Source organism: Lucilia sericata, unplaced genomic scaffold (genome assembly GCF_015586225.1).
Source record: "Lucilia sericata isolate MDLA Ls3-8-SP2 unplaced genomic scaffold, ASM1558622v1 Contig000009F_arrow, whole genome shotgun sequence".
In the NCBI taxonomy this organism is placed as follows: domain Eukaryota; kingdom Metazoa; phylum Arthropoda; class Insecta; order Diptera; family Calliphoridae; genus Lucilia; species Lucilia sericata.
The window spans coordinates 297,828-324,519 of NW_023994049.1; the positions used below are offsets into that span (position 1 = coordinate 297,828).

General features: G+C 29.8%; 1 protein-coding gene across 8 annotated transcripts in view; it reads left to right on the forward strand.

Annotated features, from left to right (window-relative positions):
- The first annotated feature begins 2,517 nt into the window (after window positions 1–2,517).
- The window catches only part of LOC119602676 (tubulin polyglutamylase TTLL4), a 70,259-nt gene continuing 46,084 nt past the window's right edge, over window positions 2,518–26,692 (forward strand). For 2 of the 8 annotated variants that reach the window (XR_005231361.1, XR_005231362.1), the window contains exons 1-7: window positions 2,518–2,650; window positions 18,367–19,087; window positions 19,451–20,163; window positions 21,609–21,959; window positions 22,022–22,366; window positions 22,443–22,629; window positions 22,704–22,999. Coding sequence is in view for 4 of the 8 variants with exons in the window: in XM_037954318.1 (XP_037810246.1) it covers window positions 18,429–19,087; window positions 19,451–20,163; window positions 21,609–21,959; window positions 22,022–22,366; window positions 22,443–22,629; window positions 22,704–22,999 (2,551 nt within the window). In the remaining 4 variants the exon portion in view is untranslated. Of the gene's footprint in view, window positions 2,974–18,366; window positions 19,088–19,450; window positions 20,164–21,608; window positions 21,960–22,021; window positions 22,367–22,442; window positions 22,630–22,703; window positions 23,000–26,692 lie in introns of all 8 variants that reach the window. The other 6 variants (XM_037954318.1, XM_037954311.1, XR_005231364.1 and 3 more) reach the window with 6 other exon arrangements.

Genomic DNA, 26,692 nt, shown 5'->3' on the forward strand with positions numbered 1-26,692 from the left:
GGGCAGCAACAGACGATTCTGTTGTGAGGCACCTTATGTTCGATCAATTTTTTAGAACTTGACAGGAAGTTTATATTTAGGTTGTTCATTTTTCTTCAAATGCGTTTTTTTTTTTTAAATTTTTAATGAATTTTTTATTACATTTAAAATTTTAAATTGATTTTTATTTTGATTGAAAAATAAACAAAAAATGAAATTTTCGAAATATGTAAATGTGGTAGCTCGATTTTTTTAAAATACTAACATGTCGATATTTTTATCAGGAGCCTAAATGTATTTGATGTATATAAATACATTAGAGTGACCGCAAAAAGTCGATGTTGGAATCTTGTTCTTAACCCCACAAAATGATTCCGCTTTCCAGATATTGAGATAGCCGAAATTTGAGCTCGATTACGTCGTCTCTCAAAGTGCCAAGTGCTTTAAAGGGTTAATTTTATTTTTTTTTTTTTGTTATTTTATATATTGGGGAACTTCTTAACGACTCTAAACGGCCCCAATTTTTTTAATTTTTTTCCATTGATAGTACTTTTAATATGGAACCTAACGATACTATTTTTTGGTTTGCTCTCTTATAGTTATGGATATAGACGTTCAAAAACTGTATATATAAAGTTAAAAATCTCGAAAATGGCTTGCTCGATTGAAAAAAATAACATGATATGAAAGCTCGTGGAAAGCCCATTGAGTGCCAAAAGCTAAAAAAGGGTTTTGAAACATGACTTTTTTTTGTAAAAGTGTAAATAGCTCGATTTTTTCAAATAATTTTTAAATTCTTTTATTTCATCCCACAAAGAAAAATTCCTAACAAAAAGGCAATTATGTATTTCAAAATTATATTTTAATAATAAATATTTTAATTGGTTGGGGTCTCCTAATATAAATAGTATATCGAATGAAAAAGTATGATTTTGTTAAAAATTGGTTTAAGCAAATCATATTTTTCAATTTAAATAAGAATATAATAACTAAACTTCCGAAATAAATGAATTAATTTAAAAAAAATATTAAAACTAAGATTTTAATTCAATAATTCTAAGGCTTTAAATGGGCTAGGAATTTGCAATGTACATCAAATGAAAGCTCATTCTATTTCCTATTCAATTCATATGTTGTGTTCATATCGTAAATTAAAGAGAAATTTTTAAATATGCATAAAAATCATAAATAAAAATAAAAATTTTCGAGATGACGCTCAATGGGTTAATGGATATCATATACATCGTTTGAAAGCTTTTCAAAAGCCCTTTCGAATGATATATAATAAGTAAAATTTGGATAGGTAATGCGGAAGATATTCTACATTATATTATAAATCATTAAATGTATGTAACTCCTAAACCAAATGAGAGCAAGAAAAAATTTTTACACCAAACAATTTTAAATTAAGTTTGCTGCACCTGGTTAAAATATTATGAAAATCGTAGCCGTTTAAAGTCGGTAAGTTATGCCTATATTGAACCATATACTATAAATTCCTGTAATTTTAGTAAATATTTGATATTATCTGGGAAATAATATTCCGTAAATGTTTTGTTTAAAATGTATAACAGTATATAATTAGTTTGATGAGTTTTTCGCGAAATTCGCAGAATTTAAATCGCAGGTACAGCTTAACTATAAGAGGTATTGACCTCATTTTTTCACTGTTTTATTCCCTAATCTATTGACCATAAATCCTCCGGTGATATTTCAAAAATTTTAAAATTTTTTTATCTAAGATTTAACAAAACTGAAAATGGAGTTTTGAAACCGCCGTGTAAAAAATTATTTTTTTTATCTTAGCTGAGACCAGGTTCACGATATATTTTAAGGACAAAAACTCATATTCGAAGAAATATAGATGTATTTTATGTAATAAAATAGTTTTATTAGAATATTTTCCAAAATAAGTTAAATTTTTTTCCACATTTCCTAATCAAGTGCTCTGAGACACTTTAATGGCCTGCAGAATTTTTAATAACATTTAAATTTTTCAACCAATTTTTGTGTTTTACATCCTTTTGAAATACTAAAACTATGTATATTATGATTCTTTAACAATTATATGTAAAATATTTACCTAATAGCACATTTATCACATAATATCTAAATGTACGAAGTATGCTCCTACCGCGACCAGGTCACGTTTTTGGAGACAAAATCTGTTGTGACTCTGTTTGACTTAAAGTAACAAGAATTATGTAAATAATATAAACTTTGAAGTACAGTATTAGCTTTGTTTTGAGGTACTAAGTGTGTTTCTATTATTTACCGTTCTGGAGTTATAGCTTCATATGTTAGCTTTTTGGCCAAAAATTTGGATTTTTTCAAAATTTTAGCGACGAGCGGCACATGTTAACGTCTATTAATCGAGCTCAAATTTCGGCTATCTCAATATCTGGAAAGAGGAATCACTTTGATGGGTTAAGACAAACAAGATTCCTACATTTTTTTCTCCCCATATAAGATCCGGTCAGTCTAATATACATCCTCCTTTCAATCTATCTAGCCGGCTTACAGTCAATTTTAGGCCGCCGCCACCGTTAATATTTGTCGGCGCAGGGCTCTAACTGCACGTTTTTGCCTTTCATTGCAAAAAACATCAATTTATTTTTTTTTTACTGAATATATATTTTTAAAAAGTATTTGTTGATACATATACATATATGTAAATATAATAAATTTAATCAAATATAATCAAAAATTTAATCTTTTGTATATAAATAGCAAAATATTAATTTGTGTGTGATAATTGTGTCTAGAAAAATAAGTCTCATGTGTCCTGTCAATTCAAAATATTGTAATATTCAATTCTCCAATATAGAATTACACATGTAGTTGGAAAAACTGAGTGTATTTTGTGAATAAATTTATTGGCCAAATTTTTTCCTAAAATTATCTTAGATTCCAAGAATATCTTATTCATCTATAGTTATCGTTGTGATTAATTGTGTGTCGAGTGCAAAAATTTACCACTAGCAATTTAATAAGGTCAGTTAAGCATGGATACATAATATTCTCCCTAACAGTATGTATATTCATTGAAAAAAAGAAATAGGTTCTAATAATTGAAACAGAACAACCTCATTTAGAAATTGCATTAAGCTATGTACATACATACATATGTATGTACGTATAAATGTACTACATACATTTGTATGTATGTAATTCAATGTCATTGCCATGGCACATGTTCACACGCATGTTGCTTTTCGTGTATATATTTGATACTAGTGCATGAACAATAATAAAGAAGTATAACATAAATAATATTGACCTGTTTATAATGTCCTAATATTGCATTAACAACAAATTCATTCAAAATTTACTACTTTTGAATCGATTTTTATAACTTAAAAATATATGTAGATGGAACTCATATACATATGTATCTCTAAAAATGAATATCATTCATTCCAGCTATCATTTTTTGAAATTTTTGATCACATTCGAGTCATTTATGACTCTTCAGCACGATTAAAATGATCATATATGCGCTCAATTTCTGATTATAAATGATACATTCGTCGAGAGAAAATGGTACCCTACACGCGACTCTTCTAAACGAGTCTTTTATGAGCACCATTTCTGATCAGTTCTGACTCATTTTTTAATCTTTTTTGAGTCATTCATGTGCCGACTTACTGGTCGTTTTAGAATTATTTTCGAATCATATTTTAGTAATTTTTGAGTCTTCTGAGTAATTTTTATGTTTGTTACAGACAAATACATTACAACAGAACACTTTAAATTTTAAACAATCAAATTTCGAACACCTGGAAGACCGATTTGTGATTGGTGTACATTTTGTTACTGTTTTTCAAATTTAGCATATAAAATTATTATAATTAAAGCATAATATTTCCTTGACAGAAAATCGACTTTATAAATATCACACAAATTGAAATACTTATACATTTAATTTTATAAACGAAATGAGAATTACATCAACTTATTTTAGGCCACACAAAATTGTTTGCCATTTTGTAATCAGTTTCGACTAATTTTTGAATCGTTTTTGAGTCATTTTTAAGTGTAAGTGTTGCTATTCCATTGCATACAAAAACAATTACATAAGAAACAATTTTTGATCTTCCAACTGCTCGAAATATGATCACAAGTTTTTAGTTTTTAAAACCATCATATTTTAAACACCAGGATGATCAATTTATGATTGCTATACATTTTGTTATTGTTTTTCAAAAATCAGTTTTCAATCATATATCGGAATCATTTTCGAATCATTTTTTAAGCGCACAAATTATTAATCACATTTAGGTCATCAAAAGGAGTCAAAAATGAGTCAGTTTACTGATTAATCATCCAACAATCTTCCAAATGCTAGCTGGGATGATAAAGATAGCATTTTTTTTAATAGCAGTGTTCGCGTATTTTCCAGTAAAAAAATATCCACTAACTTTATGATAGAGAGTAATTTTTAATTCACTCTCAATCAACAAAATGTCCAAAAAAGTAAAATTGCAAGTTTTTGTTTATAAAAGATTAGTAATGCCCTATTGCTGAAATCTCAATCGCTAACAAAGCACCAAAAACAAACAAAATATAATTTTTCTTTTAAATTAAAGTATATTTAAAGTTAACAAAACATGTAATATCATTAAACATATATTATTGCTTTAAAACTTGGTGTTACACACATATTATTAAAATAAAAATTTACACAAAATCGCTAAGAGAAAGATACTCTATATTATGACAATATATATATAATATGACAATACGTCTGTTCGCTGTCTGTTGTACTTTTCAGTAAAAAATATCCAGTAACTTTATGATAGAGAGTAATTTTTAATTTACTTTCAATCAAAAAAAAAAATATCCAAAAAACGCGAACGCAAATTTGTAAAAAAATGCAAGTTTTTGTTTATAAACAAAGATTAGTAATGCTGTTGCTGAAATCTCAATCGCTAACAAATCACCAAAAAAACAAACAATTGAAACTATGATAAATGGATATTTAAAGTGACATGTAATATCATTACAAATATATTATTATTTTAAAAATTCATGTTACAAACATACCTATTAGTAAAATAAAAATTTACACAAAATCTCTAAGAGAAACACAAACTAAGTGGTTTTAAAACGCTAGATTGACAATTTATTTAATATAATTTTTATATTTATTGTATGAAATTCACGTTTCCCTTAAATCCTAAGAGAATACCAAATTATTTTGAAAATTACAATTCCTACAGTAGAGTTCCATTGAGTGAATTGTCTGCAATTTTTATGCAGACAATCTGACAAATTTATTAGAATTTAGGCATGTATTTAAAACGCATTAAATAGAATAACTACTGAATAAATCATTAAAATATCCCTTCTTCTTGAACAACAAATTTGTTGCAGGGTATGTATGTTATATTTAAAATTGTTTTACAAAATTTTAACATCTTCAATGCTATATTTAGTAAAATATTCGAAAAAAGTAACATTCAAATATTATTAAAATATTCGATTAATCGACAAAAATTGTTCGAATTATTCTTTATTCTAAACTGGAAATTTTTTATTCGTTCGAAGAAAAACAAATTTTTTTCCTCGATTAATCTTAATTTTTATTCGAATGACATCAATATTTGTAAAAATATGTATGTACTTTTAATAGGTTTCTCGGTTTTTTTCAGAATATAGAAATTATACAAAATAGTTTGCTTAATTATCCTTTTTTTAGCTACACAAACATACATTTGTACTATTTAAGAATGTGAAATACAGATTTTTCCTCTTTAAAATTTTATTTATATTTTTACGCTAGATGGGGGTTTTTGTGTTGGCAATTAAATGCCAATTAATAATCAGATTAGTTAATCTAAGTTTACTCTAGTGTTAATCCCATGTAATTGATGATTTTGAGCACAAGTTTAAATTTTGCAGTGTTACCATAAACAGCAGAAAATACATCAGTTTGTAATAATAACAATGCACAGAAACTATTTCAGTGTAATATGAAAATAAATTAAAAATGAGATTATTTAAAAAATTGATTTTATGATGACCTTTTAAGTACATTCCGTCACCTAAAATGCAAAAGGGCATAACAACACTTTTCAAAATTTTGCAGGAGATAGTGTTTAAAAAAATTATTTTTTCACAATAGCATCTAACAACAATTATATATTTATTTTTTGACGAATAAATAGTTTTTTCAGACTTTTCTAAAATCAAAAGGACGTATCAACGGTTTAGTATGTTGTTAGGGGTAACCCTGTCAACCACTTTACAATCTGGCATTCTTAATTAGGTTTAGGTTTATGCCAAAGAATAATAAGAAGTTGGACATGACATTGTTTTACAACAATAACATATCCTCTCCACACAGACGAGTTTTGTGTGAATTCAACACACAGGTGAAAATCCGAAAAATATATACCTATTTTTTAATTTTTTTGACAATTAATTTTTGAGGAATTTAAATAAAACTAGATAAAACGAAGTTGTAAATTTGAGTAATGAAAATGGGAAATAAATTTAAAGTATACATAATATTTTGGAAATATGGGAATAAACAAATTGAAAAATGTATTTATTAAATGTTTACAGATTAACTATGCAATAAAAAGATTAAAAAACCTATGAAAATATAAATATAAATGTTCTATATTTTTCCTAAACATTTTAAGTACGTTTTTATGCAACTTTGTAGGTTTGGAATCAGTGGTGAAAGTGGTTGGAGTTACAACACTTATGCTATGTTTCCACTGAGGCGTTTTGAGCAAAACTAGTTGATTTGTCCAAAACTAGTTGAAATCATGTAGATTTCCCATACATTTTTGACAAATCCAAATCTACTTAATCTACTAGATTTGATTTAAAACATGTCGAAAATGTATTTTTTCGAACAAGACTTGCTTATACAACACTGCATTGTGTCTAGGATAAGCAAATATAACTATGGCTATCCATTCAAGTTGAATGTTTTCATCGATAAAGTGACTTTTCATTTCGAAATAAAAACACAACAAATTATAATTTTAAAATTAGTGGCATTTAATAAACAAATTTATACTTTTACAACTGTAATTTTGTATTTTTAATGTTTTAATTCGAAAGAAATTAACATTATTGTCGTTATATCAAAATAAAATGACGGGATTTGTTCGAAAATTCGAATATCAAAAACTAGTAAGCTCAGTGGAAACACCTTTAAGAGGTTTAAGCAAATCTAGTAGATTTCAAGCCAGCGGAAACATAGTATTAGTTTAAGAAGGGTTATAGACCATAGAAACAACGGTGTATATCCACTCGGACACTATAAGGTCCATTGTGATTCCCAGCGTTGCAAATTTAGCGCTTTTGGCGATAGATTACCGCCTTTTAACAACCAAAAAGTCGCATATTTTCTATTTAGCGCTTATTTGGAAAAAGGCGCTAAATCAGCGCATTTTGCCTATTTTGTTTTTGAAGAAATAAAAAATCTTTTTAATATCATAAAATTATTCTAGTGGGGCAATATAGATAAAACAGAATAATTTTGGACAGTATTTACTTAAATAAATCGAAGATCTTTTAGTGCGGTGAGTTATTTCAAAACTTAAATAAAAAATATTCACTAATAAAAGAGAAATTTGTGTTCGCTTTAAATTTTCATATCCTTCGAAGGGAAAATTGATTTTGTGAATTGAATTGATTATAAAATTCTATAAAAAATTCATAACAAGGGACATTTTTTAGGTCAAAAAAAGCAAGCGAGCGAAAAAAGTGAAATTGGAACATTTGACTTAAATTTTTATTGTCGATGTTTCGTATTACGGTAAATTAACACATACACGAAATCTAGTAGATTTCATTTAAAATCTTTTTAAAAATCTAGACCGTTTACACTTACCATTTTTGGCATTTAGGAAGATTTAATTTTTTCTAATATTTCTTGAAATTGTGTTTGATATGAAAAATAAGAAGGAAAAATGGGATATTTATTAACATATTATTACCTTCTATTTTAAATAAACTTTTCATTCATGTTTTTCAATTTATTAAGATTTTGTTGACATTTTAATTTTTTTGTTTGTTTTGTTTTTCTCGTTTTTCTTGTGTAGCGTCGTATTTTTTAGTATTATTTGGGGAAAAAGAGAGTTGCATCACTAAAAACTATTAGATTTTGAGTAGATTTTAACGAAATCTATTTACGAAGTAGATTTTGTTTTGTATGGGAAATCTAGTTAAAATCAAATAGATTTGGCTCGAAGTCTCATAAGTATTATAAGCGTATTAGTTAAAATATAAAGTTAAAATTAAAATTTTATGTCGTACAACTATTTAAATGTGACAGAAACAAAAATCCACATCAATTTTGATTGCAAAAATATTGAAGAGCATTTTCTTTCTTACAAATTTATATTGAAGACAACAAATAAATTAAAAGTTTTGTTTTTGTTTTCAATATATTTATAAGAAAGAAATGTAGTTTCGATATTGTGAAACAGGCAGTTAGACTGCGTCTATCCAGTCATATAAGTGTTTTGGTAGCACTCATATCAAGTTTTGGCCAGATATTTCTACGACTATATTCTGAATCCTTATATAAAAAGAATTTTAAATTTTACATTATTTATAAAATTTTTCACAAATTTATATCAGATAGAGCTTTTTTTCTACGAAAATTTTCATACAACCAACAGATAGAGAGTTTTTCATAGTAATATAAAATTTTTATTTGAATTAATATCAATAAATATTATATTTTATGCAATTTAATGGAATAAAAGAAACCAAATTGTTGAAAAAGCAACAGATTATAATGTTTTTGTTCAAAATCAATGTTATATGGTTAAACACGACAATAAAATTAATTTAATTAGTATCATAATGAGTGATATCTTAAAAACTATTAGACCGATTTTAAATATTTTGACGGATTTGTGTCAAAAAAATTATCAAGAAGACTTGTTTGCAACAGAAAATTATCTAAAATAATAGAGTTTGAAGCAATTTTTGGATAAAATAGAGAGTTTTGCATTCAGAATTTTTATTTTTTTAAGATAGAGAAATTTTAAAAATGCTATAAAATTGCCAAAAAATATTTTTTTCTTTGAGATTTATATCACTGATGTGGGATAGTTTGCTGAATATTTTGCCATCAAAATCTCATTTTCATGAAAATGACAGATAGCGACTATTGAATATAGTCCCTCGATAGGTATATCTCTAATAAATTTCATGGAAACTAAAATCGTGTTGTTACCCCTCTTAAAATTTATTTTGATCTGTTTTGGAACGATTTTCAATATAGGTATTTTGAGTCTAGCGATAACCATTCGTAAGCTGGACCTATTTTAAAAAAGGTATTTTCTAATTATTTTTTAAAATTTTAGTATATGGGCAATTTCGTGGGGTAACAATAACACGATTTTAGATTCAATGAATTTTTTTAGAGTGTCTGGCTACTATACAATAGTACTAACCTTGGTGCAAATTTCATCCAAATCGATTTTTTGAGTTGGGTCACATATATGGGTTATTATTTGTAAGGCCGCATCCAATGGTGAAAAATGATAAATAACGGCCTCCTTATAATTGTCATATTCCAAACAAAATATGTATATAATTGCAAGGTTTTTATAAAAATTAAAAAAATGCTCAACATTATCAAGTTTTGTACACTGCCTATGGTTCAGACGACCACTTTCTTTGGCCAAAACTATTTTTTTTATGTCGCATTTTAACAAATTTTTCAATGCAGTATTGTAGGCCATAAATACAGATTTTTGCAGATTCATTTTTCAACTTAAGCGAAAAAAAGAAATTAAAAAATTAATGTTGGATATAAAAGATAAAAGGAAGTACATTAATCATTAACGTAAAAAGCTGTTCAAAAAAAAAAAAAAAAAAAAACATGGAATTTTTGCGATTTTCGGGAAAACGGACATTTTGTTATAAAGGGGTATTTTCTTTAAATATTCCAAAATTTAGCAAATATCGTTAAATATTGGAGAATAAAAATTTAAAGTTGGATAGTAATTTATACCTATAATATTGCTTAATTTAATTAATAACTCAAATTTATGTTTTCGATAAATTTGAAATATATTTAAAGGTTTAAAATAATAACTCCATATTTTAAATATCTGTTAAAACTTAAATTTCTTAACTATGTAAATTGGCATATTTTTCCGTCATTACACTTAAATTTTAATCAAAATAGATCTAGAACACCATAAAAATATTTTTTGGACACATTTTTAGTTTTGGCCAAAAAAGTGGTCATATGAACCATAGTGCACTGTTAAACGCGGATACAAAAAACCTTTTAAATGATAAATGTTAAAAAATTAAAATATCTAAAAAGGATCTTTTTTGTAACAGGTCACGAATACTCAAAATATTTTGGGAACCATTATAAAATAAAACAATGGTTTTTCAAGCTGGGTGAATTTTCCTTCTAAATACATATGTAAAAACTTTCCAGCTTACGAAGGAAAAACAGTAAACTCCATAACAATAAATATTTTAAGAAGCGTAATTAAAGCACCTTTTTTTGAGGTGCATCTAATATTTTAATTAGATTTCGAACGAATATAACATTTTTACCTGTTTTTAATTAAAAACTGGAACAATTTTTATATAAAAAATCTTAAAAATAGTCGTAATCGGTCAAAATAATCGATTATTGGGCCCGATTATTCGACTTAAAAATGGAAACTAAAATAGTTGATCGAAAAAATCTAAAATCGATTATTGGCTTTTCATACAATTCACTAGTTCGAACTTAATCTAGCTAGTTCGTCCGCAACCTCATTACCATGCACGTTACGGTGCCATGGCACCCAACACAATCTAACGACAAACAGTCATTCCCCGACAGCCGGTTCTACGTACCGGAAGCAGCCTCGTAATACCCGAAGCCTGGAAAAAGGTTAGAGTCATTCCCATTTTAAAACCTGGGAAAGACGCGACAGTGGGACAATCATACAGGCCGATTTCCCTCCTATCACCAGTCGCGAAGACTCTTGAGGCACTTCTCCTCCCCCAGCTGTCCAGCCACCTAACAGCAGATCGTCACCAGCATGGCTTCCGCAAAATGCACAGTACCACCACAGCATTAACCGCCACTCAGATCTCACAAGGCTTAAATCAGCAGAGGCCCTGTGAAAGGACGGTCCTAGTGGCTCTTGACCTGTCGAAGGCCTTCGACACTGTCAGTCACGCCACACTCTTCGAGGATATCCTGCAATCCACAATGCCCAACAACACGAAGAGATGGATCGTTGGCTACATATAAAACGATTGGTCGGTCAGTGGTTAACTATGCTGCTCCAGTGTGGTCACCTTCTGCCAAATGCTGCCCTAAGGACTGTAACGGGCTGCCTACAAATTACCTCGGAACATCACCTGCACGAGGAAACGAAGGTCCTTCCAGTCAAGGAACACAATGTGATGTTGACTAAACAGTTCCTCCTGGGATGTCATCGGAGAAGTCATCCCAATTTTAACATCACACAATTGGATACTCCCCCGAGACATGTCAGGAAGGATCTTCGTATATACGAGGAAAACATATGCAGATATGTGCGGGATCCACTGGATCAGTCCTCGTATTCGGTAGCTTTGAACGACATTCATAGAGACGCCATAAATTCCGCGGTCGCAGGATACCGCATGAATGTCGTACTTGGAGGTCGCCCACCGCCCATAGCAGACACGGAAGAAAACCTGCCGCGGAAAACAAGAGTAGTTCTGGCACAACTAAGATCGGGATGGATCAACAGGCTCAATGCCTACTGGTCACGTATAGACCGTGCCGTCCCCAACGAATGTCCTGCATGTGGTCAGGGTCCTCATGATACCCACCTAGGGTTGCCAGCCTGGCTGGACTTGGCTGGATTGTCCAGCTTTTTTGATGCTTGTCCAGTTTCAAGCTAAAATTTAATTTGTCCAGCTAAATAGAATTTTTTTAGTACACTACAATAACTAGGGAAATAATTTTTATGTTATCTTTGTCAAATCATGTTAGCCAACACAGTCTGTACATTTGTTATACAACTAAGTTATTATTTCCCTCTTCTCTTATCACTGACAACATGTCTCAACACTTGAAAAGCTGATGTCGTAATAAATATGTAGTATTGCGAGCGACAGTCAATTTCTTTACGTACAGCTTAGGTACTTATGATTTTTAAAATTTAAAACTTCAAAAATGGCGCTTTTTAATTTAATTTAATTTATTTTCAAATAAACCTAGCCTATTGGCCATAATCGGTTACAAATTTCTACTTAAAAATAATTTTTCACATCTTTTGCTCTTAAAAACTAAGTTATCGAAGTGATCGGGAAAAACTAAAAATATATTCGTACTCTATGGACTATAACAAAACGGAATTGGTATATGAGAACCCCTGCATTAATATGTCCAGCTTCTTTTGTTTTGTCCAGCTTTTTGCGAATCGGAATCTGGCAATCCTATACCCACCACATATTCTACTGTTCAGCCAACCCTACTTCACTCTGTCCAATGGATTTATGGACGCATCCAGTTGAAGTAGCGAAACATTTTCGCAAACGTTTCCTGATGGTTTTGCTCATTACAAAAACATTTTTGAGTAAAATTAAAAGAAGAGTTTTTGTAGATGCCTATGTGGTATACAGTAGTAATAAAAACAAAAACAAAATAAAAACCGTACAAATTAAAGGAAGTCCACACACACACTTTATGATTCTTTCATAAAATACCCCAGTAAACAATTTTTTCAGACATGTCTGATGTCAGAAATTTTCTGAGATCTTATATTTTATCAGAATTTTTAACGAATTTCTAAATTTCCTTTAGACATTTTACAGAATAATCGGCAAACTGTTTGTTAGACTTTTCTGCACATTTTCTGAAGTATTAAACGATTAACTTCAGACTTGTCTGCACATTGTCGAAAGGGAATTTCAGTGTTACGATAATTATGAGACTAATCTGCACATTGGCGGAGGACAATTTTTTTTATTTCTATTTTTCTTGTTAGACATAAAGGAGAATAGTCTGTACATTTTCTGAAGTAAAATATAAAACGGTTTAAGACTTATATCCGATAAATCTGCACATAATCTGAAGAGATTTGTTTTTGTAACTTCGTCAGACAATTAAGCGAATAATATAAATTTCCTTTATATATTTAACAAAATAGTCTGCAGATTTTCTGATATTTTTTACTCGGTCATTTTGTTCCCATTTTCAGTACTTTTGTAAGAAAACTTTGCGACAACTCTGCACATTATCTGAAGGAAATTTTGTTTTTTTTTTTTAATAAAAATCATGCACAAACCTGTTTCTATTTTGAAATTCGTCAACTGTACTTTAAAAGGGAATTTAACTTTTATTTTCTTTTATTTTCTTAGTTGGTCTTTGGAAAGCAAGTAAACAACATCTGCATATGAGATGATTATTGTTTAAATTTCTTTAAAATTTGTTAATACACAAAAAATAGCAAAAAATTACATCATTTTTTATGGTTTAATTTTATAATTTTAAATAGATGTATATAATGAACTCTATTTTCGTATATAATATGTAAGTAGTATGGTTTAATTTTATTAATTTAAAAAATATTCTATAAGTTTCTATTATTTATTTATGTACCCTTAAGAAGTCATGAATAATGGAAGCTTATAAATTATTATTAAAATTAATAAAATTAAACCATAATAAATTATATATATGAAAATAGTTTTCATCAGACATTGATCAGAATAGTCAGGCCATTTTCTTATACTTGATCAGACTTTTGTACGAAATGTCGGACATTTTATCAGACATTTATCCGACATCTATCAAACTTTCTTATACTTGATCAGATTTTTGAACGAACTGTCGGACATTTTATCAGACATTTATCCGACATCAGACTTTCTTATATTTGATCACACTTTCATACGAAATGTCGAAAGAATGTCAGATATGGTATCAGGCATTTGTCCGACTTCAATCAGATTTGTCGAAAATTCCTTCAGAATTTCCCCAGGAATTTACATCAGATTTCGTACCTAATTCTGATCGAAAATTCTGCACATTTTTCCGAATTTCCTCAGACAAAGAGTTCCGAATTCCGAGCAACCTTTCATACGATTTTCGCAACGAATTCTGACGGAATTCGGATACGAAATCGGCAACTTGTGCAGACTGTCGGTACGAATTCGGCAAAAATTGTTTAGTGGGACGTTTCTGCATTTGTTTTGTTCTCAAATGTATGATTGTAAAGGCAAACAAAAGAAACTAGATGAGCGAAAAGCCAATTGTTTTATTTTCGCTCTTTCTTACTTAAAAAGTATTTGTTTAAGTTTTGCTCATGTATAAAACGATTTAAAAATGTTGAAAAGATTTGTACATTATGGAAACGTTTGCGAAATGTTTCGTTTGTTTTCATACTCTGGTATAGCTTGAAAGAAATTAATAATATAATTTGATTGAATTTGGTACATATGTATGTATATTAGACCGACTCACTCTGTATGGAAAACAAAAACGTGTTTTACCTTGCTTTGTTTTATGATGATTCCCAAAATATTTTAAGTCTAGCCCGTTCGTGAGCTGGACCAAATTAAATAAAAAGTATTTTTGAATTATATTTTTAAATATTACTTTTGTTTTGAAACAACATATCCAATATGGGGTATCATTTGAAAACGATTTTAAAGCCGCGTCCAATGATATATTAATCATAAATAACCGTCTGCTCATAAATGTCATATTCCAAAAAATTTAAAATTGTTAGGTTTTTCATTAATATACATGTATGTATGTAAATAAAATGTATGCACAATTTTGAAAATTGCACAAAAAACCTTTCAAATGATACCGCATATTGTATATTTTGTTTAACCGTTATGTCAATACCCACATACCCGGGTATGTTTTTCATTTTTGAAGTGATATATCTCGAGATCTATATATCGTATCATCTTGAAATTTGGATTATGCTTTCAGAGTAATGTTTTCTATACATTTTCTAAAAATTAGTTAGATATATATGTTAAACCGATTTATGACCGATTTTCTATTTTTACCTGGTGTAGCAATACCCAACATACCCCGGTATGTATACAAATTATAGTTTCAAATACAGAGTCATGTGTCTTCTATATATATAAAAATGAAAGTGTGTTTGTATGTATGTATGTTTGTTTGTTTGTGCTTTATAGACTGCTAAACGGCTGGACCGATTTTCCTGAAATTTTCACAGTTTCTTCCTGTATGTCTGGAAGGAACTATAGGCTACTTTTTATGTTGAAATTTCATGTGGGCGACGTGCCACGCCCATATTAAGAAAATATTAAATTAGTATTTCTGAGATAATATAATAGTTAGAGTCTTCAAATTTTGTCGGAGCAACTTTAGTATCAATATAATTATTTAAGACAAAAAGTGGGCGGATTAGCATTAGGGGGCGTGGCACCTCCCATATAAATTAAATACAAAAATTCGTTTATCTTGGAAACTATTATAGTTAGAATATTAAAAATTTGCACGAATAACTTTAACATCCATGTAAACATTTTGGGAAATAAATTGACGGACTACCCATGAGGGGAGCAGCACCTCCCATATTAATAAAATACAAAAATTCCTTTATATGGGGGCTTGGAGCCCCCATATAAATTAAATAGGAAAATATTATATCTGAGAAACTATTAGAGCTAGAATCTTCAAATTTTAATTGAAGAACTTTGACATTCATGAGAACATTCAGAGAATAACGGGCGGACTTTCAATGGGGTCTTGGCACCCCCTATATGAATTAAATACAAAATTTCATATATCTGGGAAAATATTAGATTTTTTTAGTTTGTCATCGATTACATTAAAATCTTAATTAACGTTCCCAAAAAATGCATCTCTGGAAAACATTACAGTTAGAATCTTCAAAATTATTAAGAAGAATTTTTATTTATATTGCTTTTAGGGTAGCAAAGCACACTGGCTATAGCTAGTTATTCATAAATTTGAATGTGATATATTTGTGGACCCTGTAACATTAACAAATATTTGCCGATTTTGAGAAATATTTTTTTTTATTGTATATGACTTAGTAAAGTAAGATTATGCTGATTATAATAATTTTATTCTCATATAAAGTTTAAAGTTTAAATTTTAAAATTTTAATTTTTGACCATGATTTAGCAATCTTTTTTTTTGCAAAAAAGTTCCCTATTTACAAAAGCAAAAACAATTTCTTTAATGCTAATCGATTTTATACGCCTTAATAAATAATATATAAAATGTTTTATTCAATTATCTTGCCCGGTCACTGAGTAATAGCTTCTTGAAGTCAAAATTCTACAAAGTCAAATTCTGCATAATGTACATTATACGTTATGAAGGCGTTTTTCTTTAGGGTTTTTGCATATGATATTTTTGTTAATAGGAAAGCAATAAGAAAACTTAAAAAAAAATTGCTAAAATTTAATAGTTTATGATCAAAAACTATTTAATTTATATATATACAGACGTTTTATTAAATTAGTTTTAATAATTATCTGAATTATACACTAGAAATGTATAAAAAGATGAAATAGCCATATAAATTGTATGACATACCCGGGTATGTTGGGTATTGATGTACGTAATTTTGCTCGGGTATAGACAAGACGGTTAATAAAAAACTGTAAAATTACAAAAAATAAAAAATTCACCAATTTTTGATTAGCTCTGTTCCAATATTTTGCTTTTTTCTATATGTGTTTACCTCGGCCATTTTTATCTCTTAAAATAAATTTTCAACATTACTACCGTTACTGAAATTAGCCAAAATACCAATATCGATATGATTCCGATACCGTAATAAACCAAAATAACGATACAGCTGAAACACCTATACCGAAATAAGTTTAAATACCAATACCGCCATCTTTCCACCGTTTTAAAACGGTTGTAAAGGTTTTTGTTATTAAAGCGCTTTAGAGCAATTCAAAAAAAAAAAAAAAAGAAATCCACATAGGACTTTTGAGAAAATATTTTTTATATTGAAATGTTCTTCCCATTTTATGCACAGATTTGAAGAATTCTTTTGACTTTAAGGGGTATATTTGACCAATTATAATATAATGTTAGCATTACATCCATAACTTCAGCGATATTTACCTTAGTAAACGTTACATTCGCACACAAATTGGCTAAAATTAAGAATTTAACAAGATAAAATAAAAACTGGTTTTCATCTTTATCTAGAAAATATAAATAAAGAACTAAAAGTGGCAGTCTTAATAATATATTGGAAGTCAAAGGTCATGACTCATGAGTATCAAATATTTGCATATATCGCGATTATTGTTCGTCGTACGACTTTAGATGTTATTTTAACTTTTGTAGGGAATACAATTTCCAATATTTTGGTAAAGATTATTATAAAGATTAGTATAAAGATTATTTTCGCGGATCATTAGTTGTTTTCGAATTATTTTGTTTTAATTTTCGTTAGCTGTGTTACTTAAAAATATCAATTAGATTAATACTTACTAATAACATATTCTGATTACTATTCTTGCATAAATTATCAGAAAAAAAAATTGAAAAATTCCACATAGTAGTAAAATTCAAAACAGGGATGTGTATATCGAAATTAATGAAATTTCTAACAAATTAATCACATTTTAAATATATCCTTATTGACGTATGGGTATCATGGTCGACCATGTCCGACTATTAGGGCAATCACTATTCGAATTTACTTAATATGGTATAACGGTTAAAATTTCGTATTTATTAATCCAATCTATAAAATTTTTGCACTAACCGTTGTTGCACCCATCTCGCTTCACATTTTTTAATAAAATATTAAATAAAATATTAAAAAATAAATCTTTGCTCAATTACATATATTTAGGGAAATATATAAAATAAAATTTTAATAATTCAAAATTGAACTAAATTCAATTTGAGACATAATTTTGTTTTGATTGTTATCAAATAATTCTACATTTTCAGTAGTAAAACTGAAAAATGCCGGTGAAAAGCTGGACAAAAAATTAAGAACGTTTACTTAACAGTAATTACACTTTTTTATAAAAACAATTATTAAAAAAAAACATATTAAAGATAATAAAGTATGTAGTAAAATGAAAGCTAATAAATGTTTATGTAGGTTAGTTTCGTTATTACTAACAAACATGTTTTCGAACACTCTCATCTTTTTTGTAAAAGAACATTGGCAATTAATCTTAATTATGTATACTTATTTGCAGTAGGTTTTGTTTTATGTAAATTATAGTTACATATGTATTAAAAAAGGAGGTAAAGGTAAAGGAGTACAACTTTGTACATAATTATGACTATAGCCATGTTTTGAACCGAATCCTAATGTATATAAATGAGTATTAAAAACGATCTATGTTTGAAATTATTTTCATGAATGTGTGTTATTTATTATATATTTTCTGTAGAATAAGCTGAATCCAAAAGAAAAAAATCATACGTTACATACAAAAACTGTATATCAAATTTAATGAACAAAACAAAAAAAGGTGATATGTATTCAAAATACAACTCAGAAAGTGAATTTCATCAACGTCGTAGTATTCAAGTCACGGATAATGTATCATATTATGTTCTCAATGGGAAAAACATAGCAAACGATAGTTCATTTCCTCAATCATTCAACGTTAGTATTGAAGAGGATGAAAATGTAATGAAAATGCCAAAACGATTTCAACAAGAAGTTTTTAATCAACAAATGACATATGATTATGAGAACGATGGTGGGATAGAAGATGACTTCGATTTGCTTCCAAAATCTCCAGTTTCTAGATACAGAACACATAAGCTAAGTTATCAACATCACACTGACCATCATAGAGCGAGCGAATGTCAACAACATCAAAAACATGAGCATCAGTACCGTCATGGTCAACAAAGTTTACAACATGATAATCAAAATGATCACACTTACCACTATCATTATGCGAAAAAAAGTGCTTATGAAGATGTTTATAGTAGCCAAGGAATACCACCTTTCTGTGTTCATCAGAGTTCTGTTAACAAACTCCACAATTCCAATAACAATAACAATGATAATAATTATTACAAAAAATATGGTGACCGCTTTATTGGAGAAAAACATCATCATCAATCACTGCCAACAACAGAATGTCTTCAACTGAAATCGTAATATTTAAAATTTATTTAATTTTCTATAAACGTACATACATATTTTGTTTACCAATTTTTTTTGTTTAATAGACCCATCCTTTTTCTTACAAAAACTTTTAAAAGTACCATACAAATATACATGCAATACAAACATACATACTTAATAACAATATTTATGATTTTATTTTAAGCTTTAGATCATTTATTTGTGTATTTATATTATTATGATATTATACAAATGCCTACTACCCACAAACTAACACGATTATTCCAAAAATATTTGTTTTAATAATAATTTATGAAATTTTTGTTCTCTTCAACTTTTTTGGACGATGTAATTAAATAACTTTAATAAAACATTTTTATATTTTTTTGTAGTTCGGATAAAACCAGCCCTAATTTTGCGGGAGAACAACACTACCAGCACTATTACTCTTATTTCTATAATCAAAATAGTCCCAGTTCTAAACTAGTGAGTAGTTCGGGGCGTGGCAGGAAATTGCCGTTCACATCAAAAATGCCATTTTCAAAGAAGAATTTACATTCTGCCGAAAGTCAATTAATAGCCAAATATGACTTGATATCTGTCGAAGCAAACAATTTGGTGGCGAACAACAACGACAATGATTGTGAGAACACTCCCCGTACGAATTATAATTATGTGCTTAGAGAAAAAACCTCGAACAATAATAATGAAATTGAAGCGTTTGAGAATGGAAATTGGCATTATGACTCCAATGATGTGGCGCAGGTTAAAAATGCTGGAGGGGATTATTTAGACCTGAAACCATTTGATGCTCAAGAATATAATTCTAATAGCTTTTGTAAAGAGGACTCCAAAGCTACAGCCTTGTTTTTAGAACAACTAAAAAGTAAACGTAAATTACGAACCAACTCTGGAGAGAATGGAGCAAATTTTGGTTATAGTAGTCAAATTTCTATTGTAGAGATGGATAACGTCGTAGAAAATGAAAATGCTTCAAATGTTTACGAATCAGTGAAAAGACAGCAGAACCAACAAACTTTAAATGGCAAAGCGGAGAACACTCATAGACAAATCAAATTACCAGTGACTCCAACAAAATCAAAGGGTAATTATAGACATTTAAATTTGTATACAAAACCGAGCAAAATACCCTTTTTTGCTCGGATCTACTTCTAATAGTGAAGTTATGTTAACGTGAAATATAAGTACCAATGTAAAATATTCAATTATTTTTAGGGTAAGACACCGCACATCGCCGTCAAAATTTGGAAATTAAAAAAATCCTACATTTACTTTTGTGTCGACTGGAACACAAAATCTTTGAATAAAATGTTAATTTATCTTTGACACAAGATTAAGTTAGTACTTTTTGAATATAGGGTGTCCATTATAAATAATTTGCGATATAATTTGAGATATTGACTTGATATCAAAATTTAGCTTAACTAATCGAAAATTAAAAATCTTTAATATCGGAAGGGAAACAAAAAAATGGCACGCGTTTAAAAATTTTACATGTTGAAGGTACCCTACTTTGAGCCCCATAGCGGAGCCCCTATAGCATTTGTGTGATCCATTTTCATAACTTAAACTCCAATACTACTTGGCTACGTCTGTGTCCCGATCAGACTAAGCGTTTAGAAATGCCAGATTTATTTAAAAAAAATTTTACCATATCTTTATGATATAAATCCCTGTACCAAATTTCATGAATCTACGACAACTCCTTCTATTTTTGCCAAATTTTGTTCTACATGAGAGCACTGTGCGATGCGTAGTCTCTTATCCTAAAAATAATTGAATAATATTTTACATATGTACTTCTATTACCATGTCATACAATGACTGACAGACAAAAGTGTAACATGTATAACACAGTGAGACAAAATAAACGAAAATTGAAATCAGGGAAGGGATTCTATTTTTCTGAAAGGTGGATCCGAGTAGAACAAGAATCTATTTTTGAAATTTGCCAACCACCTCCAAAATCTTGAGATGCGGGTAAAAAACGGTTTTTCGTACCTTTAACCACTTACAAGTCAGTAACTTAGTTGAATCTCAACCGATTTTAAGTTTCTCAACGGATTTAGTTGAGGCATTTATAATGACATATTTGATGTTTAAGTAGCCTAGAGAAATATGTGGGCATTTCATCGGCAAGCATGTTTTTGATTTTAGTTTTGCACCGTTTTCCAAGTTTGGATATGTTTTTACAAAGTATAAAAGTATATAAAATACTTTGTAAAAACATCTCCAATCTTGGAAAAAGGTGCAAAACTAAAATTAAAAACATATTTGTCGATGAAATGCACACATATTTCTCTAGGTTATATTTGTATTTTTTATTTATTTATATCGGTTGAGATTCAAATAAGTTACTGACTTATAAGTGCTTAAAAGTATGAAAAAGCGGGTTTTCCCGTATCTCAAGATTTTGGAGGTGTTTGGCAAATTTCAAAAACAGATTCTTGTTCTACTCGGATCTAGCTTTCAGAAAAATAGTATAACTTCCCAGGTATTTATATATTTACTTTTGTACATATCTTTTAGGCAATACTTCTGCAAAAAAATGTTCACCTCCACCAAAAAATCGCCGAGTATTAATTTACAATATTCAAAGTCCACGTCTATCTCGTTTATCAACATCTAACACTCGTTTACAACGATCTAAATTCAAAATTCATAATGAGACAAAGGACGATAGTAAAACCGCAGCTGTTGGTTCAACATCGTGCGAACACAAAAATGATGCTGATCATATACAAGTACTTAATTCTGTAAGTTATAAAAAAAACTGTGATAGCAGCAAGCAAAGTGATGGGAATAAAAATGATGATAACCTTAATGGAAATAACGACGATGACAACAGTGATGTAGACGATGATGATGATTTTGATAATGGTACATGGAATATTAAAAATTTCGTTATAAAATGTATGATTACGTATCAGATCCTTCTTCAGTTTCAGATTTTGGTAGCAGTAGTGACTCAGACATTTCATCAGATTCTGAAGAGGGCTATAGGTCGTACGCTTATAAGTTAACGCATTCATTGGATGTCGTGTCTACTTCGCCATCAGTAGAATCTTCAATAAATTCTGAATCTGAAAGTTTAGATAACCCTGATGCTCTTTTAGTACCTAGTTTGTTTCCGAACGTACCACCGTATTTAGCGTTTTCTTCGAACACCAAGAAGGGTCCCGAGGTTCCGAGTGATCTCTATCGTATACTTAAATGGAGAGTCACAAATGTCATGCCGCGTGTAGTACGCTCAATTTTAGCAAATAGTGGGATGCGTTTATTAAAAAGTAATGAATATTTTGTAAATTAAATTGTAGTTACATATTTATCTATGTATGTATGTATATTGAAATTATTTTATAGAAACTAATGATTGGATGGGTGTCTGGGGAAAGCATATGAAATCACCGTGTTTTAAAACAATCCGACCATACCAAAAAATCAATCACTTGCCAGGATCTTTCAAAATCGGTCGAAAGGATTCTTGTTGGAAAAATTTAGTTAAATTAATGGCGAAGCATGGAAAGAAAGACTTTGGATTTATGCCTAAGTAAGTAATGCACACATTCATATAATTATAATATAAAATTTAAATTATTAAAACACATTTGTATCGCATAACAGAACCTACATTATACCAAATGATTTAAAACAGTTACGAAAAAGTTGGCCAAAATACGCTCAAAAAAATGTTAAATGGATAATAAAACCACCTGCGAGTGCAAGGGGTACTGGAATTCGGGTAGTCGATAGATGGGCACAAATACCTAAACGAAAACCTCTCATAGTACAGAAATACATTGAGCGTCCGTTGTTAATAAACGGAAGTAAATTTGATTTACGTTTATATGTCTTAGTCACATCTATTAACCCATTGCGTGTTTACATGTATCACAACGGCTTAGCCCGATTTGCATCAGGTATGTATTATGTATTTATTTTATCCAGTCGATTCATTGTTTCTTTGTACATACATATGTATAAAGACATCTTGCAACTATTTTTTAGAAAAACTTTGTTTTTATTAATACTTTATCGGAAGAGCTTTTATCTCCTAGTAAATGCATTCCACTCTCCTACTGTATTCCAAAAATTCATTACAATTTGCAAAATTAGCTGGGGAGCCATTTATCTTCCGTTATTATTTATAATTTAATTTGTTTATTATTTAAATTGTTAATGTTATTACTGAACATGGCTATTAATCTAACAATACATTTATAATTATCCACGAAGGGTTCTATGTATTGAAAGAATAAATAAATAAAATAAATTGTTCTGTCCTTGGTAATATGAGTGTATATTAAAGTGTCCCGAGGAACAGCCTTTTTAAGAATTTCATGTCGGAATACCACTCAATTGATGCGTATAAATGTACAAAATGATTTTCGCTTTTTATCGAAATGGGTGTCAAAATAGTCGTAATTTTTAGCTCATACAGAAAAATATTTAAAAAATAGTTTGGCATTTGGTTTAGTCCATTTCAGTTTTTTTTTTTTTAATTTTTGAAATTTATGTATATGCCCCTTATAATACAATATAAGTTGTTTCGCGGACCAGAAATACACTAACAAAAATTTTAATTATTTTTCCAGCAATAAGCTCAAAATTAGGAAATTTTTGACACCCATTTCAAAAAGATTGTAGATTTTTTTTGAACATATTGTACATTCTGAGATCTAGACTTTCAATTGCAGGTAGGACACTGAGGACCTTTTCAAAAAAAATATTTTTTATTTTTCTCGTATTTAGTACATTGAAACGCATTGTTCCTCCTAAAAAATGGTCCACGGGACACCCTAATGTATGTATATGTTTATGGAGAATTTCGTGTCAAGTGACCCAACTCAAAAAATCGAAAATGGCTTAAACTAAATAAATACTAAGCAAATCACGGAAACATTCTATTTTTTTGAACAAAAAGGTCTAAATAAGTTCAATAATATTTTGGAAAGTAGGTTGCTAATTGACATATGTTTAATTAGAGAGACATATATACATATACCAGTCTTAGTCAGGCAATTGCCGAGTAAACACGTATTTACTCTCGCGACGCGTGCAGTTGGACAAATTTTGTGTTATCGATAAGTGTTTTTAATTTATCGAGTTTTTTTGCCAATTCTTGGTATATTGTGTGGTAAATTTATTTCATTCGCTTTTTGGACAATTTTTTATATAGATTACTGGTTTCGGGAGTATAATGAACGGGGTTCATCCCCTAGCGAACAACCGGTTTAGGGAGCTGGCTTCCGAAACCGGATTGAACAAACGTACCAAGATAAAGAGACCTCGCTCGGAGGATTTCGTACCCTTGCCCATGCTACCTGGTTGCATCAACCAGACAGATTACTGAAAACACGGAGATTTACCTCTATCATCCTACAACGTATTTCAAGTCGAGAGGGGACTAAATTTCATCTCACGCGAACGAATGAATGTCACTGAAATGAAAAGTGGCGATCTGTTAATTAAAGTAGCTGACAATAAAATAGCAGAAAAATTTCTCAGAGCATCTTTTATTGATACTATTCCCGTTAAGATCACCTTGCACAAAACACTGAATACAATCCAGGGTCGTATATACTCCAGAAAAATAATAAACATTTCTGAGCAAGAACTAAGTGAATGTCTTAGGGATCAGAAGGTCATTGAGATTCGGAAAATAACAAGAAAGGAAAAAAACATCGATATTGCTACAGGTGCTGCTATTCTAACTTTTGATTTATATCATAGACCTGACACACTGAAACTTGGATGGGAAAGAATCGCTGTTGAGGAATATATTCCAAACCCTATGCGTTGTATGAACTGCCAAAAGCTTGGACACACAAAGAAACGATGCCGCTTAATTGAACATTGTAAGGAATGTGGTTTCCCAACACCTTATGTTCACGTAAATTCTGTATCAACTGCCAAACAGAGGATCACACCTCTTACGATCAGAACTGCCCAACTTTTTGGAAACATAAGTCAGTGAACTACTTGCGTATAACCAGAAAATGCAGTATTCGAGAAGCCTGGCAAATTTATAACGAAAACCCCAATATCAACACACTCAAACCTATTCCCCCAAAGACTTCAAAGAAGATCACATATGCACAAGTTTTAAATGGCAAATCTACGGAAAACGCAACTTTCAAAGATCAACATACACCTGTTCAGGACAAAAAACAGCTAGTCATAGTACAAGACAAAATCACAACAAAACAATCAACGGCTCAACTAGAGGACAAAACCAAACAAGTATCAACTGTAAACAAAACGACAAACGAAAAAAAGAAAATAACTCAACACAACAACAAGAAAACAACAACATAACACCAGAAGAGAACTCAACTCAACAACCAGAAAACAACAACATAACACCGGCAAACTCAACTACTATTTCTTCTCAAATATTTCAACAAGAAACTCAATCGCAAACGCTCGACCACACATCTTTAAATTTTTCACACACCTCTGAGACAAATAACTCAAATATTAGTAACGACAATTTACAATTTGGGTCACATGTTAGTGATGACATTTTTGACGATTATACGACAGATGATATGGAAATTAGTAATATGCCAATCGATGAGAACATTACTGAGGAGATGGTTATAAGAGATATAAATGAGGGCTTGGGTTTAAACACCCCACCAAGATCAAATAAGGATAATTCTGGTAATGAAACAACTCCGTGTTCACAATTATATAAGAAATTCCCCCAGTTGAATACCATCATAACACCGAACACTTTGAGGAAAACATTACCTTCAAAGGTAAAGAATAAATAATTTTTCATGAATAATGGCTTTAGCATAAATCTTCTCCAATGGAATATTCAAGGGTATATAAATAACAAATATGCTTTGGAAAGACTTGTTGCTATATATAAACCGAATATTATTGCACTTCAAGAAGCTCATATAATTGATAAAACTTTACACTTGCTACACCTTCCTGGATATAAGATTTTTCATCATAACAAGGAATATACTTACGCAAAATCTGGTATTGCTCTATTTATTAAGAATGGTATAAATGTAGTAGAGCACTCTACATCAACTGATGATTTGTTGTTCCAATCGGTAATTATAAGCTGTGGTTTAAAATTGCAGATTATAAATATTTATAAGGAGCATACTTCAAGATTGACTACTTCCTCTATAAATGACATACGTTTTACTGCAAATATTCACCACTTACTATTAGGCGATTTCAACGCACAGAATATTTTATGGGGTTCAAGTACCAATTCTCCTGACGGGAGAATGTGGGAGACCTTCGCCGATGATAATGGGTTAATAGTCTTAAATGATGGTGCACCGACTTTGCTGAACACCAGAAATACTCTCACTGCTGTGGATGTCTCCATGTGTAGTGCTGATTTTGCCCCTGGATTATCTTGGTCTTGTCTATCATTGCCAGAAGCTGGTGACCATTTTCCGATCAGAATTTCCAACAATATCAACACAGAAGAAAATTCTCTCCCCGTTTCCTTGATGGAAACGCGGACTGGCCACTTTTTAACACCAAAGCAACTCAGATAACTGAACAGTCTGTAAGATCGGATAATATTAATAAGGAAGCTTCACAGATCAAACGAATATTAAGAAAAGCAGCGAATG